We start from the raw sequence: 20,644 nt of genomic DNA on the forward strand, positions 1-20,644 counted from the left end.
AAGAGAGAAAGAGAGAGGCTTGGGTTCAGTTTAAGGACATCTAATCAAATAGGCCACACTACTGGACAATGAGCCAGGTCCTTCTAAAGTGTAAGAGCAGATGCCCTTAGGCAGGCTAGGGGGCAATCCCAGCAGAAGCCCTATGGGACAGTGGGTGCCCATGAAGCTTCCTGGGCCCTGTGGTGCTGGGTCAGGCAGGGTCACTGCACTTCCCCATGACCTTGTACACCCAAGAACACAGAGCTCTTGGAATCAGAAAGAATTGTGTAAACAATGTGTCGTAAGGACAGCCCACCCTTGGCTGAGACCTGGCCCCAGCTGGCCACTTGGAACCATGAAACCCAGTGCTTCTTTTCCTAAAATTGAAAACACTCTTACAGTGGCCTGAGATCCTTCCCTGGGAGAAGAGACAACTAACCTGCTAGACATGGGCCTCAAGGTGGTGACCGTGTAGTGCCATAGCTGCTATTTCTCTCCTTCCCCTGTCCCCTCTCCTTCCAGTGTGAAAGTCTGTGTATGTACATGTTTGTGGTACATGTGTATGTGAGGACACGTGTACATGTGCATTTGGAGGCCAAAGGTCTATGTTGGTTACCTTCCTTAATCACTCGCCACCCTATTTTTTGAGACAGGGTCCTTTGCTGACCTTTGCTTTTCAGTTCAGCTAGACTGGGCTGGCTAGCAAGCCCCAGGAATCCTCCAGTCTCTGCTCCTCAGTACTACCACACCAAGCAATTTTTTTTGAGACAGGGTCTCCTTATAGTCCCAATTGGCCTGGAACTCCCTATGTAGACCAGGATGGCCTTGATTTCACAGAGATCCACTTACCTCTGCTTCCCAAGTGCTGAGATTAAAGACATGTGCCACCACACCTGGCCACACCAGGCTTTTATGTGAGTGCTGGGGAGCTGAACTCAGGCCCTCATGCTCACATAGCAAGCACTTTACTGTCTGAGCATCTCCCCAGTCCTTAATGTGAAATTCTTATAGCGTAACCCTTTCAGACATACTACACAGTGGCATTTAACACATGCACAGTGTGCAGCTGGTACCTCCAGGTAGTTCCAGAGCATCTCCATCCTCAAAGGTGACCCCACACCCATCATCAGTCATTCCCATGTCCCTTTGCCATAGCTCCTGCCAAGCACAGACCTACTCTTCATTCTGTGAACTTAATATTCTTCATATTTCCTGTAAACAAGATCATACAATATGTGGCCTTTTGTGTCTGGCTTCTGTCACAGAGCATGATGTTTTCAGGGTTGGTCCATGTAGCACGGATCAGAACTCCATTCCTTTTTATGGCTGAATAATACTCTATCATATGGGTCGAGCACATTTTGTTTATTCAGTCATCGAGTGAGCCAGGCATCTTTTTAAAGCCAACTGTTAAGAGTTCCTCCTTTTCCATAGCAGCTTCCTAGAGTTGTCCTTGAGCAACACCAGGTCAGGAGAGAGCCCAACCTCTGGGCTACCTAAATCATTTACCAGATGAAGCCCACTGCCAAACCAAACTGAGCCATGCCCTTATCTTTCCATATAGCCACCCCGTGATTTCAGATAGTTGAGGGGGTCTTTCTCCTGCCATACTTTATCTCTGCAAAGTCCCAGGGAGCCTCAGTTACCAGATGGGATGTGAGAGTGTGGTACTGTGCTTTTTGCTCTTAAAAGATGAAGAGTGACTTCACTTCCTCTCAGTTTCTGTCTCAGGAAGTAAGTGTGGCCATTAAGACACGGTGTAATCTTGGACAAGTCTCTGCCCCCTTTGAGCATTGCAGGTTGGGCCCTGAGCCTCCTAGCTCAGCCTCTCATCAGCTGTACGTCCTGAGGAAGTCACGTAACTTCTCTGAGCATCTGAGAAGTAAAAAATGCCATTCTAGTGCTGGATTGATGGCTCAGAGGTTAAGAGTTCTTAACCTCTGTTCTTCTAGAGAACCCAAGTTCCATTTCCAGCACCTGAGACACATAGCTCACAACCACCTGTACAGGCAAGCCAATGTTCTCTTATGGCCTCTGTGGGCACACATACACATGTGGCATTTACATAACACACATACACACACATAAATACGCTGTTTAAAATACCATTCTAGGTACTGGGGAGAGGGCTCAGTCAGTAAAGTGCTTGCCATACAAGTGTCAAGACCTAAGTTCAGATCCTCAGCACCCACATAAAAGTCTAGCATGGTGGTACAAATATCTTTTAACCTCCATGCTGGGTGGGAGGGGAAGAGACATTTGGATCCCTGGAACTCAGTGGCCAGCCAGTCTAGCAGAATCAGTGAGCACCAGATTCAGCAAGAGTGTGTCTCCAAAAAGGTAGAAAAATACTGAGAAAGGCCTTCACACAGACACAGACACACACACACACACACACACACAAACAAACAGTTCTGAGAGGGGTTTGGTGATGGAGATAGGCATATAAAGTTCCTGTATTACTGTGATTTTCAAGTGAAACCAATAAGAGGCAGAATACATGTCCAGGCTGGCTCCAGGTGACAGACAGGCTACACAATTGCTCTTTATAAGCTTGAAAATAATCTCCTAGCTCCAGCCCCTGATCTTGCTCTCTGTGCTCCAGGACGTGCTGAGCTAGCTGGTCAGTGTTCTTCGTGGGTTTCCTCCCTCTCAGCACTTGGGTTTTTGCCTTCTATCACACTGACGAATGACTCACCATTTCTCCATCTGCTCTCTGTCCTCACAGCTTCAGGGAAGACACCTCATAGCTGTATCCAAGAGAGAGTTTGCATTTCTCTGTATTTTCTCTGCTGCTTTGGAGTGATTATCTAGGGGAGGCAGTTGATTTCCAGTTAATTTTTATGAATTTTTAAATAAGCTGAAGCATGTATCAGTATATTCTAGGTATAAGACCCAGTAGAAATGGCTTGGACGATACTGAGCACACACACCTGGTTTATGTACTTATCCTGAATAATGTGTATCAAAACACTTATCCTAGTTTATTGACTTCATAGAAACCTTTTTATTCTTTAAGAAGTATATCTTTTGTGCATGTGTGCATGTGTACATGTGTGTTGGGGGTGCAACCTTGGCTGTCTTTCCTTAGAAGCTGTCCACTTTGTTTTTTGAGACTGGGTTTCTCACCGACCTGGGGCTTGCCAATTCGGCAAGGCTGGGTTTCTCACCGACCTGGGGCTTGCCAATTCGGCAAGGCTGGGTTTCTCACCGACCTGGGGCTTGCCAATTCGGCAAGGCTGGCTCTGCAGTGAACCTTAGGGCTCTGCTTGTCTCCACCTTCCCAGCCCTGGGATCACAAACGCACACCACTGTGCCTGGCTTTTTTTCTTGGGTTCTGAGACTTGAACTCGGGTCCTCACTTTACCAACTGAGCTGTTCCCTTATCTGCTATTACTATTTTTCATTTCAAAAGACAAAACCCAGTTTTGGTGTTGTCATCTCTGAGAACAGTGCAGTGTTGGTATCTGTCCAATAGTAACCACTGAGTCATGCCATGAGAGTAAACCAGTAACCAAAGTCAGAGATGGGCCATCCTTTTTGGCTTGCTGACTTATAGAAGAATTGAATTCACTGCTGCTTCCTTAAAGTGTTTTTAATAAATCAAAGCATTTTAAAATGAAATTTAAGGATGATTAGTAAGGAAAACAAGACTAGGAGCACTAAGTCATAAAACAGGTCTGAGTTGAAGAATATTTTATGAATTTACTAGGGAATTTGTTTATCTGAAATTACTATGATTTAATACACATCTGTCAGGCTATCAAGAGCCAGATGACTCCTGCGGTTCCATTTATTTCGTTCAAAGAGACTATGTTCACACATGTGAAATGTTAGCCGGCACAATACAAGAGGACACATTTAGGTCCCAGTTGGGGATTTTTGAATGGTAGCTTGAAGGACTGCTGAGCGAGCAGGCACAGGCTTGGAAGGATCCATGCCTTGCAGCAAGTCTGCCCTGGGGCTCTAGGCAGGAAGGGGCATGATGAAGTTTTGGGGACAGGATGGTGGTTGGAGGTTGGCAGAACTAGAACTTGCCATCCAGTTCAGAGGTATGACTCAGCTGAGAGGGACTAAGGGTTTGAACCAGAAAGGTGGCAGTGGGAATGGAGAGAGAAAGGGACCAAACCTGGCAGGACTTGGGAATGGATGGAGAGGGTGGGCAGGGAGAGTGTGGGCCACAGGGAGAAGGAGAGTGAGAATTCCCAGAGATCTGGTATAGCAAGGGGACAGTGATATCCTTTGCAGTTCTGGGACTAATGCTTATGAGACACATCTAAGCTAGAGATGGAGTCAGGAGCTCCAGAACACCAAAGGTGGATGGAGCCAAGGATGTGGGGAACTGAAGAGTGGAAACTGAGCACTAGGAGACAATTTGGCATGAGCAGAGGACCCAGAAACCTACAAATGTGATGGAGAAGATGTGAGTGGGGAGATGGAGATGGGAGGAAAACAGGGTGGGGTTCCTGGAAACAAGGAGGAGTGCTTTTCCAGCAGGGCAGTTAGTAGCACCACACAATTGCAACAGGGTGCTCTCCACTGGCTTTGGCATCAGGAGCTCATTGGTAACCCCAGAAATGGTTTATTGCTGCAGCAGCAACAGGAGCTGAAGTCAGGTTGTAGCAGGTTTGCTAAAGACACTGCCTTTGTTCAAGACCTTTGTCTGGGAGGATGGGGCAGGCAGGGAATTGCTTAAGGGACATGTGTAGCCCTTGAGGGATTTTTCAAGGAGATTTGAAAACGTTCCTATCCTTGGAGAACGTTCTGGAGCTAACCCTTGCTCAAAAGCAGATGTGGAGGCTTAGACCTGGTGAAGACCCAACAGGCTTCTACCTCTCTCCATACCCCTCCTTCATTGAAGAAGACTCACCTCCATGCCTATACACCCACGTTCTAGAATAGGGACAAGAGGAGAATGAGCAAAGCCAAGTCTGTTTAAGGTCACAACCCCAAAATTATACATGGTGCTTCTCCTCATTAGCCATTGGCCATAACATAGTCACATGGCCCCTCTTGAGCACAAAAAAAATGCTGGGAAATGTAGTCTTTAGCTATGTGGCCATGCTGGAGATTTTAATGCAGTGCAAAGAGATATGGAGTCAGTTGTCAGCTTTCATCATGATGCAGTGACTAGGAAACAGGAGAGAGTCTGCAAATTTGTAAGTGGTTTTGTCATGACAAGAGTGACAAGAGATAATGCTGGAGAGGAATACAGGGTCTTGTGTATCATTCATTCTCATTGGAGTGTGTTCCATATGTGCTTTGAGTGCTGAAAGGTTTTGAGTGAGGCCTGGCACACAGTAGAGGGGCTGAACTGAGAACAGAGGGTACACAGAAGGTGTGACTAACACAGGACTGGAGCTGGGCGTTTGCAGTGGGATGGGGAGGGTGCACGGGGAATGATGAAGACCTTTTCCTGTTACTGAGCATGGAAACTGAGCTCCAGATCTGAGCTCTAGAATCTTCTTTGCTAGGGGAAGCTCTGGAGAAGAGTAACCACTCTTTTTTTAACTTCTTACTTTTAGACTGTTCTACGGATTGTGGTGCTGGGAATCTGGGATTACATTGAAAACAAAATAGAGGTATGACCAGTGCCTACCTCCAGACCCCAACTGACACACCGCGAGGCTAGAAACTGTCACCACTACGTCCTCCTTCTCCTCCTCCCCACATGCGCTCAGCCACAGGGGGTGCCACCTAGGTGGGTGGGGAGGAGGTACAGGGAGAAGGGTGCTAACCCAGGCAGTTTCCAACAAAAGGATTTTCTTTAAAAGTTTCCTTGGAATTCACAAAAATGTATAAGGTTATAATTTAATCAATTTGAAAAACTTTTAAAACATTGTAAACCAAATAAATCTACTCTAAAATGAGGGGGCAGTTCTGAGCAAAGAAGTTGTAACCTGCTTCTCAGCCTGTGGTTTCCACTCTCAAGAAAAAGGGTCTGGGTGAGGAGTGGAGGCAGCCCCACAGTGCAGGAGGCTCAGTGATTTGTGCAAAAGGTCAAGGCCAGGTTAGGGTTAGGTGTCCAGTGTCAGCTGCCCTCTCCTTCCCTTCTCTCTGTCTGCATTTCAGAGCATGATGCTGGTAGCTGACCTAGAGGGCCTGGACTCTGAAAGGCTCAGACAAGGCCTGACTGGGGCAGACAGATAGTCAGGGCCCAAGGCTTAATTGTATGAACCAGGCCCCATCCTTTCCTTGTCCTGCTCTTCCTGCAGTTTTAGGGACTCTACTTATTAGAGGTGACATGGCCCTGGATTCCTGCCACCCATGGGGAAAGAGGCCCCATTAGCCATCAGCTCCAATCCTGAGTCAGGTTAGCCTCTAGCCCGGGTCCAGGACATGGGATATAAGCCCAAGGCTGCCTTGACTAAGAGTTGGAGGTGGGCTGAGATCACCAGAACAGTGCTGTGCTCAGGAGCATGCCCAGGAGGGAGGAGGATCCTCAGAGAGTGTCATGGCAGGCAGATAGAGATGAGTGACCTTCTGGTGGAAGCAGGCTACCTAGAGAAGGTAGCTGGTACCAGCAGCCTGCATGGCTGCTGTCCAGCCTCACACACAGTCTGGCCAGAACACTGAAGTATACCTCCTCTCCCAGGTGTTTGATGGAGCTGTGATTATCTTGTCCTTGGCCCCCATGGTGGCATCCACTGTGGCCAATGGACCCAGGAGCCCCTGGGATGCCATTAGCCTCATCATCATGCTCCGGATCTGGAGAGTAAAGAGGGTCATCGATGGTGAGTAGCCTCAGTGAGGTGGCAGAAACTGTACCTGTTCACTGAGACAGGGATATGGAATGGTCTGGGCAGTGTGAGGTGGAGGATGTGACACACAGCACGGAGAAAGCCAAACCTGGCCTGCCCATTGAACATTGTGCTCAGGACCCACTCGCAGTGCTCCTGTGTCACATCCACACACATGAGTACCCCACTGCCCATTTAGAGGTCATACATTCATTCCCATACACCTGTTTATTGTGTCTGAGAGCTTGTCCTGCTATTCAAGAAAAAGCAGCTTTTGCAACCCAGCCGTGTTCATGCATACCTGCTACAGTCCCCCAATGTCACATGACTCACCACTGGCTCTCTTGAGGTCATCTGACCAAGGCCTAGTTCACTTTGTTTGACTTTGTGTTATCAAAAACAAGCTGGACAACCCCGAGACTCTCAGCTTGCAAATTCTTCGCAGGAGAGCTTGCTTTGCTTGGTTGGCCCACGCTTCACAGGTCTGCACACACTCCTGTGTCCAGGTGGTCTCCATCCCAGGAAGTCTGATCTGCTCCTGTCATTGCCTTTACTGTCATCAGAGGTGGAGACTGCCCTCATTCAGCTCCTCAAGCCTGGAAACTTGTGCCCACATCTGTGTGGCACATCTATTTCCAGAAGATGGCGACAAACCACAGAGGGAAGGGACTAGAAATCTCTACCCTAAAGAACAGTGTCACATGAGTGGGACAATGAAGAGGATGATGGCACAGGGAGGCACACTGGCATCATTTCAGGGAGATGAAGGAAGACTCAAGTCGCTGGGCTCCCAAGAGTGGTCCTCAGACACAGAGAACACAGCAAGGAGGCCCACCACCTAGAGCTACCCAGATGAGTTGCCTACCTCGCCAAGAGAGGCCTCACTCTCCTACAGGAGGTGCCACTGTGACTCCCAAGGACCTCTATGCCCTCTTCTTATCCCAAGAGGCACCTTGAAGGATCTATCAGAATGTGGTTTAGAACCACTGTGATAGATGCTAAGGTTCCTTTCTAGCCCTGAGTTTTGGCCACAAATGATACAGTACTTTAACAGCATTGTCCTGGCAGATGTAAGGCAGGTAGAATAACCTACAGGTCTCCTGTTCATGGAAGGGCAGCCTGTTACCATCCCCACCTGTGAACATGTGAGTGTTAGTCCCAATTTCAGAGCTAGGCAGCATGTAATACAGCATCTTTGTTGAACGGAAATGTGTGGGAGCAACCCAACTTTGGAAGTCTGGGAAGGCTTGAGGAGTTCATTCGACACGTTCTCTTCATTTGGCAGATGGGGCAATAGAGGCCAAGAAGGATATGACTTACGGTGTGAATCAGAACCATGAGTGAAATCCAGGATCCTACACACGCACACACACACACACACACACCACCTCAGTGCTCTTTTGAGTATTCGCTCCAGGATCCTACACACACACACACACACACACACACACACACACACAACCACCTCAGTGCTCTTTTGAGTATTCGCTCCATCCTTTCTGTGCAGGGGTCCTGTTCTTGGCTCTGTCCATGAGAGCATCTGCTCCCCTCAGGGCAGAAACAGTGCCTCTGGCTCCTGCCAGCTGTGGACAGCTGCACACCCTTCACTAATGGAGTTGACAGTCCACAAACGTTCTTCCCAGATGTTCCCCTTTCCTTGCTCATGGTGAGCGCGTGGGTGCTAATTTGCTACTCTCACCCTGGGTGTAAACTGGCTTCTGCAGCAGCCCAGGTAGCAGCAGTTGAGGGCAGCCTATGCCTGGAGGTGGGAGGCTGTGGGTGTTCACTCTACCCTTCTACCTAGTGATATGGGTGGGGAGAGGTCTAGAATACAGTGGCAAGAAAAGCATGTGACCTGTGACTCGGGGGTTCTGAAACTCTGCAAGGGCTGGGCTCTAAGAGATGTGAGAAGGGTTAAGTGTGGGAGGCTGGATCCAGGTGAGGAATTGATTCTGAGAGTCCCAAAGATCCCAGAATTGCTAAGCCCAGAGAACTACCAAGGGAGGGCCTGGTGGGGGCTACTGTTGGCTGAGAAGTCATGGGGCCCCATACTCAGAGCCCAGGCTTTCTGCTCTGGGTCTCTCTGTGATCATTTAGAAGTTGAATAATCTGTAACAGAGACCCAGAATAACACAAGCTTACTCCTGTCTCATCAAGTAGGTAACAGGTGTCACGATCAAAAAGCAGGACGTGACATTTGCTTTCTGTTCAGTAACCCCAAGTACTTTCTATTTTGTTCTTAGTGCCACATCCTCATCGTAGCCGGGAAGAAGGGGGTTGGAAGAAGATGAAAGAGCAAAGGAAGGCCCCGACTAGTTTCTCTGTCTATCAGCTGTCTTCTACCATCTAGCTCATCTACTATATGTCATCTAACTACTTACCTAAGAAGTAGCTTTTTAAATAGTTTATTATTTTTATTTTATGTGTATGAGTGTATCTTCTACATGTGTGTAAGTGCACCCGTATCATGCAGTGCCTGTGGAGGTCTGAAGAAGGTATCAGATCTCCTGGAACTGGATTTAGAGCCACCATGTGGGTGCTGGGAATCGAACCCAGGTCCTCCGTAAGAGCAGCAGTGCTCTTGATTGCTGAGCCATCTCTCTAGCCTCCCTAAGAAGTAACTTTTATTGATGAATTATCTCCAGAAACCAAAAAGGCTCTGTTTCAGTTGTACCTTAAACCTGCACAATCTGGTCCCCCACTCTTCCTTCCCAGAATGTGTCTTATAGCCACCTGTAGCTACAAAAGTAGCTCGAAACAGGCCATTATGCTTGACAGTTGTGCCAAAAATCAGGGGCTCTGTCACTATAGGAAAAAAAAATCCTGAATACTGTGAGTTCAGATTGTAGCCCTCTGTGCTTTCTGAATGCCTTAGGGTACCTGAACCTCCCACCCTTTCCCCAGGAACTAAGTGTAGGTCTTGAAGTTGCTGCTGCTTGCTCTCCCCAGCCCAAGCCCAGCTGTTGCCCAGTTCTTCACAGGGCTCCTTTTGTCTTCCAGCTTACGTCCTGCCAGTGAAGATGGAGATGGAGATGGTCATCCAGCAGTATGAGAAGGCTAAGGTCATCCAAGATGAACAGCTGGAGAGACTGACACAAATCTGTCAGGAGCAAGGGGTAACACACCACTTTCAGTTCCATCCAGCTCTGTCCAGGCTTTGCCAAGGACCCTGTAATATCAAGATGCCAGAGATTAGGGGCCACCTCAAAGGTGGAGCAGAGGTCAGTGAGCCCCTGATGGCAGGCCTGACTCAGCTCCAGGTTGAGCCCCAGCCCCAGCCCACTGCAGAGCTCAGTAAATATGTGTTTCGCACTTCCTTTGGCTCCTCAACCACAAACTCCCACAGCTGATGGATGTGGGAAGTCTGTCACCCCAAAGTAATCCTAGGAAATGTTCCCACAGGACTGTGCACACAGCATCTTCAAAATCATCCCTTTGGAATGTCTGTCCATGAACCAGTTCTTTTTATGTACTTTGGGAACAAAGGCTTTCATTTCTACAGAGTACTTATGAGGGACAAGAGGGCCATCAGGGACCCAGCCCTCAGCACCTTGTCCAGGAGCTCTGGGATCAGAGCAGTTGTCATGGAGTTCTGCACTGGGAAGGCAGCAGTCCAGCCCCTAAACATCACCAACTCCATTTGTTCTCTAACCACTACCCATTAGCCTGGGCCATCAGGGGCCTGCTTTGTGCTGGACTTATGCTAGGCACCTGAAACACCATTCTAGACAAGATATGGCCTTGTCTTCGTGGGGGCTTTCAGTGCCTCTGTTTGGTGCCCCGTGTACATGCAGAGACAGTCTGGTGCCATGCATGCCTCACAAGACCATGTCTGGGGCTCTGCAGTCTGTGGTTGAGGGGGTTTTCAGAAGACCTGACCCTGAACATAACACTTGGGAAGAGAGTAAGCAGAGAACCCAGTGCACAGCAGGGGTGGGGTGGTCGCTGGGCTGGGCTGGACTGTGGAAGCCATGCCCTGTGTGGGCAAGGTCAGGCAGCAGTAGGGTGGGGTTGGTCTTGGAAGCATTCTGGGCTAAACAAGGCATCTGAGCCTCATCTAGGGAAAGAGGAAGCAACTCTGATGGGAGTGTTAATCTTCCATGAATCTGCCTGGCTGCTGCTGGAGGATGGGTAGGAGAAGGCAAGACAGGGACAGAAAGCCAGGATCATAGCAACCACATGGCCGAGAGCAGGCCTGGGTTTGGGCAGAACGTCTGGGAAGCAGGGAGAGGGCAGCTGTAGGTGTCACTCAGAGACCAGCTAGAAGTGGATCATGGAACACTCAGCCTCCTGTATAACAAGAAAACATTCTGCTACTGTTGGTGATCTGAAAGTTTGAACACAGGGCTACATCTGCCCTGTTTAGATGTATAGCTGCCCAGCAGAGAACAGGACCCTGCCACATACTACCGTCAGCCCCACATGTACCTCACAGACAAGAGAAAACCCTAATGGCAAACTCACTGCAAGTCCCCCGCCCTGAGCACTGGGGACCCCTGGCCCCTGCCATGCAGATTCAAGTCACTCCCTACATGTGGGCTCCTTCTTGGGGATCTTGTGGGAGGGAACTCCCTAAGATTCTACACAGGAAAGACCAATGAATAAAGACAGATTTCTTCTGGGTAGTGACATCTGGAAAAGAGATGAACAGAAATGAACTATTTTAATTTAAAAAGCACCTGAAACTTGTCATCTCAGTTAAGACAGCTGAGATCCCAGTGGGCTTCAGGGGCTGTGAGGGGAAGGTAGCCTGGGGGAGCAGCACTCAGTATCTGCAGGGAAAGCAGGAAGCAGGCCTCTGCTCCCCAAAACTAGAGCTTACTCCCCAGAGGCCAGAGATACCGCCTTATCAGCAGTATGAGTCAAGGCTTGAGAGTTGACTAGACAACAGATCCCTTCAAGAAATGAAAGTCAGCCCAGCATACGGGAGGGTCAAGAAGGGGCATTAGATCAGACTTGGTTCCAAGTCAACACTGTCACCTTCTGGTTTTGTGGCCTTGGGCATTGATGGAAACTCTGTATGCCTTAGTTTTGATAATCTGAAAAATGGGGATATTAATAAAATTCTCAAAGAATGGTTATAAGATGTACATACCAACTAATGGGACTTGGCCAAACAACCTGCCCGCCGTGCCCATACACACCTGTTTTACAAATGAGAAATCTGAGGATTAGTGATGGCCCAGGAGCACACCTCTGAGAGGCAGGGGCAGATCTAGGTGTCCCACCTGTAATGCGATTCTCCCCTAGCCCGCTTTGCTGGGGGTTATTCTTTACCACATTTTCTGCTTAAGCTCAGTGAAAATATTGCTTGAAACCAATGGTGCTTCTTTATAATTCCAGCACTCAGAGGCCAGGACAGAAGGATTGTGAGCTGGAGATCAGCTGGGACTATATAGTGAGTTCTAAGCCAGCCTGTGCTACACAGTGAGACCCTATCTCAAAGCAAGCAAACAAAAACAACAACAACAACAACAAAAAAAAACCAACAAAGCATTGCTCATTGCAAAAGAAGGGGCAGAAAGACTATAGGAGGCAGAGGTGGTAGATGAATACAAGGAAACTATGTTGTCTGGACACCACAAGGCAGTTGTACATTTGAACCCACAGTGCTTTTGACAGCATGCACACCAAAGCCAGGCAGGAGCCCAGCAAGGATCGGGGAGGTGGGTGGGAAGCCCCAGCCCTAGCTGAGAATCTATTGGCAACTGATGGATACTGGGAGAGGGAGAATACCTTTTCCTTAATGGTGTGACACCTGGTAGATTAACTAGATTCCAGGGAATGGACCCATTCCCTGGAGCACTTGAGAGGCACAGACTGGAATCGATAGGTCTCTAAAAGACAAAAATTAAATAAATAGGGGCTGGGCATGGTGGCGCATGCCTTTAATCTCAGCACTTGGGAAGCAGGGGCAGGGAGATTTTGTGAGTTTGAGGCCAGCCTGGTCTACATAGTGAGTTCCAGGACATCTGGGGCTACAAGGAGACCCTGTCTCAAAAAGACAAAAAAAAATTTTTAATGAATAGGAAGATAGATAATGATAGAGGACATGAAATTGGGAGGAGGTGGTGGGGAGGGGCTGGAGTCAGAGGGGCATCTGAATGTGATCAGTATACAGTGTATGAAATTCTGGAATTTATATATATATATACACATATATATAACTGTTTAAATCAAGCATGGGTCAGCCTGACCCACACTGGCTGGCTGAAGAGCAGCCCCCTTGCAGGGGTCAGCCCAGACCACTCAGTAATCTAGACTATGTTTCTCAATCCTCCAACCTGCTGCCCACCCAGCCCCAGCGCACCCCCTCCCCACTCCACCATTCCAGTGTTTGCCACAACTCATGTTCTCTCTCACTGCTGGAGTTCTTAGAAAATATGTAATAGAGCAGCTTCCAACCTGAATTCACCTATGCCACACACAGAGAGAAACTGATATGTCAATGTGAAATGTGTAGGGTCCTGGTTTATTTTACTTACACTTACTCATTTGTATATTCTGGAGATGGGTCTAGTGTGTAACTCAGGCTGAACTCAAGATCCTCCTGCTTCACCTCCCTACCACTCTGGGCAAACAGTCACAGTTTCTATAAGGGGCCTATTTTACTCTCTCTTTAGAATGTATTTGTAGAAATATTTGCCTTCATTCATCTTGGTTCTTCTTTTAAAATAAACTATATTTTAGAACAATTTTAGACTTATAGAAAAATTATGCCAACAGTCGAGTTCATGCAGACATTGTACAGGGTCGCCCAATACTGACTTCTTACATTTGTATTGTCATTAGTTACAATGAACTAACCAATGTTGATACTATTCAAATTCCTTTTATTTAAATTTTTGAGAATTTCATACATGAGTACTATAGTTACATTATTTCCACCCCTTCTTCCCCCATCTCCTCCCACATTTCCCCCACTCCCTCTCAATATCCTGACCTCTTCTTTAATTATTGTTTTATACAAATATATATATACACTTGTGTATATGTATAATTATGTACATATAATATATATAATTATATGTGTATTATAATATATATACACACACAATCAACTGAATCTATTTAGTGGTGCTAGTATGTACCTGTGTGTAGGGCTAAAAACGGGATTGGTAGTTTGTCCCTGGAGAAAACTGGCCACTCATTGCCTGTGGCTCTTCATCTAGAGATGTAACTTGTAAAATTTTCTCCCATCCACATTGGCATGTCAACTGGTGTTGTCAATATGCAAGTTCTGTTTAGGCAACAGTATTGTAGCTCCCTTGTCATGCCTGGAAGACATTATCTAGCAGCAGGTGTCCAGGTCCTCTGGCTCTTACAATCTTTCTGCCCCATCTTCTACAATATTCCCTGTGCCTTAGGTGCAGGGATTTGCATTTTGAACATATCAGTTGGAACTGGGCACCCCCACAGCCACTTATTCTCTATATTCTATCAGTGGTGACTCTCTGATTTTCTCCATCTGTTACAAAAGGAAGCTTTGCATTGCACAACACAGGTGCACTCCCATACATGCAGGCAATACACTCATACACATAAAATAAAAATAATAAATAAAATATTTTGACAAAAGGAAGCTTCTTTGGTGAGAGGTGAGAGATATACTTAGCTGTGGGTTTAAGAATAACTTTAGAATACAGTTAGAACGTGTATTGGTTTAGGAAAATGGCAGTAGTAGGTTCTCCTCTAGGCTCTGTGACCTCCCAGCCACAGTTATTTGGCTAGCTTTATAGTACCAGACAAAAATTCTATCCTACTGAGCAGGTCTTACTTTCCATTAGACAGTTGTTGGCTACCCCTAAAAGTACCACTATTGTACCATTAGGGATATCTTGCCAGGCTAGTCATTGTTGTGGTTCATAGGCTTGGCAACTTGATTGCTTTTCTCCATTGACAGCTCACATAGCACCTTCCAATACTATGAGAGCTGGTCTGCAAGGAGGAAGGTTCTAGGTCAGTTCCCCCTCGATTTCTCCAAGTCCTGTGTCCAAAGTGTGTGGTGTCTTCAACAACAGGGTCTTATCTTCAAGTTTTGGGAGGCAATCAAGAGCAATGGCAATAACCTATATTATTTGGGGCATCTTTCACTGTCCTGATCAACAACTTGAAGGGAGGTTTCCCTTGCCTGGCACTGGGGTTTTGTTTGATAGTCTATGGTTTTTAGGGGGAGCATTATCACCCTGTGCAACATAAATCCACTTGAAATGTGGGTGTACACACACACGCACACACACGTATTATTACATACAAATAATGTTTCCCTATGGCTTTTTTTTCAAACATCATTCATGTTCTCTCCTCCCTCCGTTTCCCTCTGTATTACCCTCACTCCTCCCTCTCCAGTTAAAGCCCCCCCCCCCAATTTCCCATATTCCTCTCTCTAGAGCTTCTTGTCCCCTGCTCTTTCCCTCTGGTCTCTTTCTACTTTCCTGGTTTCTGCGTTACCACAAGTTGTATACTCATTTTTATAGATTCAGAGCTAGGATCCACAAATAAGAGAGACATACAGTGCTTGTCTTTCTGGGTCTGGGCTACCTCACTCAGTGTAATGCTTTCTCGTTCCATCAATTTTCATGCACATTTCGTGATTTCATTTTTCTTTACCACTGAATAGAATCCCATAGCGTATATGTACCGTATTTTCCTTGTCCATTCATCAGCTGAAGGGCATTTAGGTTGTTTCCATTCTCTGGCTATTGTGAAAAGAGCAGCAAGGAATATGGCTGAGAAAGTACCTCCGTAGTAGGATATCAAGTCCTTTTCGAATATGCTGGAGACTGGTATAGCTGGGTCAGATGGCAGGTCTACTTTTAGCTTTGTGAGAATTCTCCCCACCGATTTCCGTAGTGACTGCACCAGTCTGCAATCCCGCCAGCAACGAGTGAGGTTCTCTTGTTCAGGATCCGTGCTGGTTTCAGTCTTCCTGTTTCCTTGGGTTCCTCTCAGCTGTGACAGTTCCTTAGTCTTTCCTTGGTCTTGATGGCTTTTGAGGGGCACTGACCAGGTGTTTTTTAGGGTCTCTCTATTAGGATTGTTGGCATTTTTCTTGTGATAATACTGGGGCCATGGTGATTAGACCACAGAGGTAATGCACCATTCTCACCATATCACATCAAGAGCGCAGTTTGTCAGCCTGATTTCCACTGCTGATATTAACCATGACCACCTGGCTGGGGCTGTAAAGCTATTGCAGCTGCCCCCCCCCGTGTGTGTGGGGTGTGTGTGTGTGTGTGTGTGTGTGTGTGTGTCCCTCTCCATTCCGCTCATCATTTTAAATTTATTTTTCTTTTATGTGTATGAGTGTATTGCCTGTATGTATTAAGTACACCTTGTGCATTCAGTGCCCACAGAGGTCAGAGGAGGACATTGACTCCCCTGGAACTGAAGCTAGGGATGTTTGTTAGCTGCGATGTGGGTGCTGGGAACCAAACCCAGATCCTCTGTATGAGCAGCCAGTGCTCTTAGCCACAGAGCCATCTCTCCAGTCCTCATCATTTTAGACAGCTCGAACTGTCTCTTGTGAGGACCTTGTAGAGACTTCTTAGTGACATGGTTTTCCCGTTTGCATGGACATACTGTATACTTTTTCTTCTGTGCCCATGGAAGCTCATTTCTTACCACAGGCTACATCCAGGATGCCCCCAGAGCACTTGATACCATGATAAAAAGCCTGTGACAGCACATTAGCCCAATCTAGGATTTGGCAGGTGGGGAAACTGAGGCCCAGAGTAGGGGAGAGGTGTGCCCAATGCTGAACAGCTGTTGGGCAGTCAAAATGGAAACTCTGGTCTCCGTGGCTCTTTGTAATGCTTTCCCCCTAGATCATTTAGCACTCTGGTCTGGACAGGGATTTTCTGTTTACCTCATACCCATGATCCCTTCTGACCACTTAGTACCCCTCATCCCTCAGATTCCTACTAGGAAAGGCCATCCCAGAGGACACAGGTGAGGAAGACACCAATGGTTTAGTGTTGCCTCTTCTAAGCCCTGGCAGTCTGTTCTGCAGCCCCTCTGCAGTTGGCTTCATAGGCTGTGGGGAGCCCTGAACCTAGAAATCCTGTTTGCTTTTATGTTGTTCCCTGTCTGAACCACAGCCAGAATACTCCTAATCCCAACGATGGACACATGGATTCCAGAAGTTCTAGGAGGCAATTTCTCTCTCTCTCTCTCTCTCTCTCTCTCTCTCTCTCTCTCTCTCTCTCTCTCTCTCGGCTGTTTCAAAAATCAAAGCCATTTTAGATTCGTTAAATCAATGCAGCACTGTATTCTTCTGACTCATCTTACAAACCACCTTTGAGATTTTATACTGTCAATGCCCAGGATCTTGCTAGAATTCTGAAACACATCTGAGGCCTCATTGTATCTGCTCTTTGCTCATTGCCCTTTAAACCTTGCAACATTTGGCCCAAATTAGTATAATCTGATCCATCCCACTGTGGAAGGTAGTGTCTCTCCTCTCTTGGGTTCCATGGGAATCAGAGGGAAGTTGAGTTCTTCCACAGCACCATTCACCTTGATGAAGACTTCAAGAAAATACTGAGGTTCTGGGTATCACTATAGGGTATCTTGGGTATCACTATAGCGTGACTTGGGGACCCAGCATCCAAGAAGGCCAGCAGCACCTGAGCCACTGAGGACAGACAGCCCTAGACCTTGGGCAAGCATCAGTTCCCAAAAGAGATGGCCCATGGAGGGTAGTAGAGTACCCTCTTTACTCTATACCCACTTTAGAGTATGGAAATTTTGCTTACAGGAGTTGCTAGCAAGATAGTTCTAACCTTTGCTCCACCAGCAACTAGTTGTCTCTCCTTTACTCCTGAGCCTCAGCCTCCTCATTGAAAAGATGGAGACAACAAGGTTGTTATCACATGTACACTTTGAGGACCCCATTAAATCACATAATACATATGGAAGCTCTTGATGTACGAGGCAGAATACAAATACTCTAGAATGGAACTGGTCATCATTTACAGTTAAAGCATCAGGTTCACTGGTACCTTTTGACTCTGATGATCAAGGTTGGCAGGCTTGATTCTGCTAGCCCCTCTACAGAAAGTCTGAGGCCTCCACAGGCTGTTCCTTGCCTGGGTACAGTTTGTCATGGAAGGGTCATGTGGAGCCCAGGCTTCAGTGCCATTTCTCTGTGCTGAAAGAGGCTGTCCACACAAGGCACTGTACCAATGTTGAGGACTGTTTCACCAAAACTCCAGGATTGGAGGAAGGGGATGGCTAGTTGATAAAGTGATTTCCATGTCATCATGAGGACCTGAGTTTAAATCCCCAGCACCTGTATGAAAAGCCAGGTAGAGCAGCACATGCCTGTAATCCCAGTGCTGGGGAGATAGAGATAGGAGGATCCCTGGGGCTTGCTGGCTGGTGTAGAAAAAGCAGTTAGCTCTGGGTTCAGTGAGAGGCCCTGTCTCAGAAAGTAAAGTACAGTGATTGAGGAAGATACCTAGTGTTGACCTCTGGCCTCCATATTTGTACACACACATGCAGGTGCACCCGTACATATGAATATACACATACACGCATGGCATATGTGAATAGGTACATAAACACACGCACATGTGTGTGCGCATACAGAGAGAGAGAGAGAGAGAGAGAGAGAGAGAGAGAGAGCACATGCTCAGACTCTAACATGTGAGGAGTGTGTCGCTTCCATCATTGTCTGAGCAATGTTTCAGTGGGCAGAACATAAGAGACCTTCTGTTCCACCATCACTCTGACCTCAGTATCCTTGCACTGTGTGGCTCCTCTGGGTCTTCTCAGAGGATAGAGTCAGCCAGTAGTGGAGAAGATAGGAAAGTGGAGGAGAAGCCACAAGTCTTTATTTGCCAGGTCTAGAAGTGGTGACATTGCTTCTGTCCTTACTTCATTGATAAGACTTAGCTACACAGTCCAAACTTAAAGATACTAGATGCTGACAGGAGTGACTTGTGTGTCCATGAAGAAACGGTCACCCACACAGTCACCTAATGCACAAAATGAGGCTGATGGACGCATAACCCTCCTGGATAGCATGAGGCACAGTTCTGCTTACCAAAACCCTGCCTTCCCCCTGCCGGAGACTGTCTCTCCGACCTGCTTTCCGAAGAAACAAGGTAACAGTCTCCACCCAAGCTCTGCACATTGCCAGAGGCAGAAAAGTTAGAGAGGGGGTGACATCATGCACTCCTCTCCATGCTCATGTGCAGGAGCCAGGGCAGGCTTGGTAGGTGCAGGAAGGCTGAGGTGGGAACGAAGGCCAGCTTCGGACCCTGGCCTCAGTCTGGACCCAGTGTGAACCAAGTCATGCTGGGCCCAGAGCTGAGAGACAGGGCCAAAGGGCAGAAATAACAGGAAACATGTTCTATGCTGTTTCCACTGTGGCTTATTCTGGAAAGTTCCTTCTTTCTCTTCAGAGATCTCAAGCACAATAGCCTTCATTACCTGGATTATTCAAGATCTCCACTGAAGGAAGTGAAGTTATTATTTTTTTTTAACATGGGAAGTGATTTGTAAAACACCCGATAGCTTTAATGACAAGCCTATTTAGCTGATAAAATTAGCCATCAGAGGAATAACTTATGTTATCCTTTTGCCATAACTTAAATTTATGGCCATCTACCCGTCATCTCCATAGTGGCTGGAAAGGGGCCAAGGTCGAGCTCAGCTTCATCCTGCTCCTAAATCATTAGTTTGCAACTGTCTCCTGATTTTTATTGTTACCAACAATGGAGAAACTAATGGAAATAAACATTGGATGCCATCCCAGCAGCAGATGGCTTTCAAGGCAGGGCAGCCTATGCAGACAGCACTGATAGGATAGAGCAAAATTATTGCTATTACATTAGATGCCACTGAGCTTCTGGCCAAAGTGTGCATTGATCAGGCCACAGCCCCTGACAATTGGACTCTGCAGCCAGCCCATTAAAGGCAGAGAAGGCTGGGTGTGGCCGTGCCAATGCCCTGTAGGTCTGGTCCCACCTGGGTACACATTAAAAACTCAGCCCGTGGAAGGGCCTAGTACTCCAGTAATGCATACTTTGGGCTTCCCTGTGGATCCCAGTTGATGAAGTCGCATTATCTGATTAGAAATACTGAGTTAATGATATGCAGTAAATGGGGCTGTGACTGCACTTTAATTCTTGCCTAGCCTAGGGATGGGCTTTTGTATAATGGGCCAGTTTGCCAGTGGAAGATTTGCTTTGTTTTGTCATCAAAGGCACTGGGCACCATCTCCGTCAGAGGCCAGGCTCTTGTGAGCTCTGGGGACTCTGAAGGATGGATGTGGTGTTTCTTCTGATCGGTTTTCAGCAGGTTGTCTGAAGGGGGTTCTAGGTGTGGGGAGGTTGCATTTAACCTACTTAGGAGTACTTAGGACCTTCCTTCCTTCTCTCCTTCGCTCCCTCCCTCCTTCCTTCCATCTCCCTGTAGCCCCAGCTGGCCTAGAACTTGCTGTGTAGACCAGGTTGGCCTGGATCTCACAGACCCACCTGCCTCAGCTTCCCGAGTGCTGGGATTACAGGCATGCACCATGATGTCCTACAGGAGTTTCTTGACTAGGTCAGGCTGATGTTTTTCATTAGATTTGTAAAGTTTGGGCTCAGAGCAGTTTTTTTTTTTTGAGGGGTATTTTCTGGACATTGAACCCATGCTGAGTTTATTCTACAACAGGGCTGCAATTCTAGCCACAGTGATTTCTTTCTTTATTACTTCTGTCCCATTCTTTTATTCTCCTCCTTCCAGGGTCCTGACTACATGTATTAGACTGATTAATGTTCATGTCTCTTTAACATCCTATTCTCTCCCCATGTTTATAGATAATATCCTTCAAGCTCAAAACCTCTATCTTTTACTATCCAGTTTGCTATAACACCATCTGAATATTCGTTTAGATATTACTTAGTAAAGTGTAGTTTGATTCCACCTATAGA

The 20,644-nt window shown here is 47.1% G+C and overlaps 1 protein-coding gene across 5 annotated transcripts in view; it reads left to right on the forward strand.

Annotated features, from left to right (window-relative positions):
* Tmem266 (transmembrane protein 266) overlaps positions 1 to 20,644 on the forward strand; it is a 163,253-nt gene that overhangs the window by 85,653 nt on the left and 56,956 nt on the right. For all 5 annotated transcript variants that reach the window (XM_008823429.3, XM_017795677.1, XM_008823427.3 and 2 more), the window contains 3 exons: positions 5,505 to 5,561; positions 6,575 to 6,713; positions 9,720 to 9,835. In XM_008823429.3, coding sequence (XP_008821651.1) covers positions 5,505 to 5,561; positions 6,575 to 6,713; positions 9,720 to 9,835 — 312 coding nt within the window. The remainder of the gene's footprint in view (positions 1 to 5,504; positions 5,562 to 6,574; positions 6,714 to 9,719; positions 9,836 to 20,644) is intronic.

The sequence above is a fragment of the Nannospalax galili genome, unplaced genomic scaffold, assembly GCF_000622305.1.
Source record: "Nannospalax galili isolate Female #2095 unplaced genomic scaffold, S.galili_v1.0 scaffold28, whole genome shotgun sequence".
NCBI lineage: Eukaryota > Metazoa > Chordata > Mammalia > Rodentia > Spalacidae > Nannospalax > Nannospalax galili.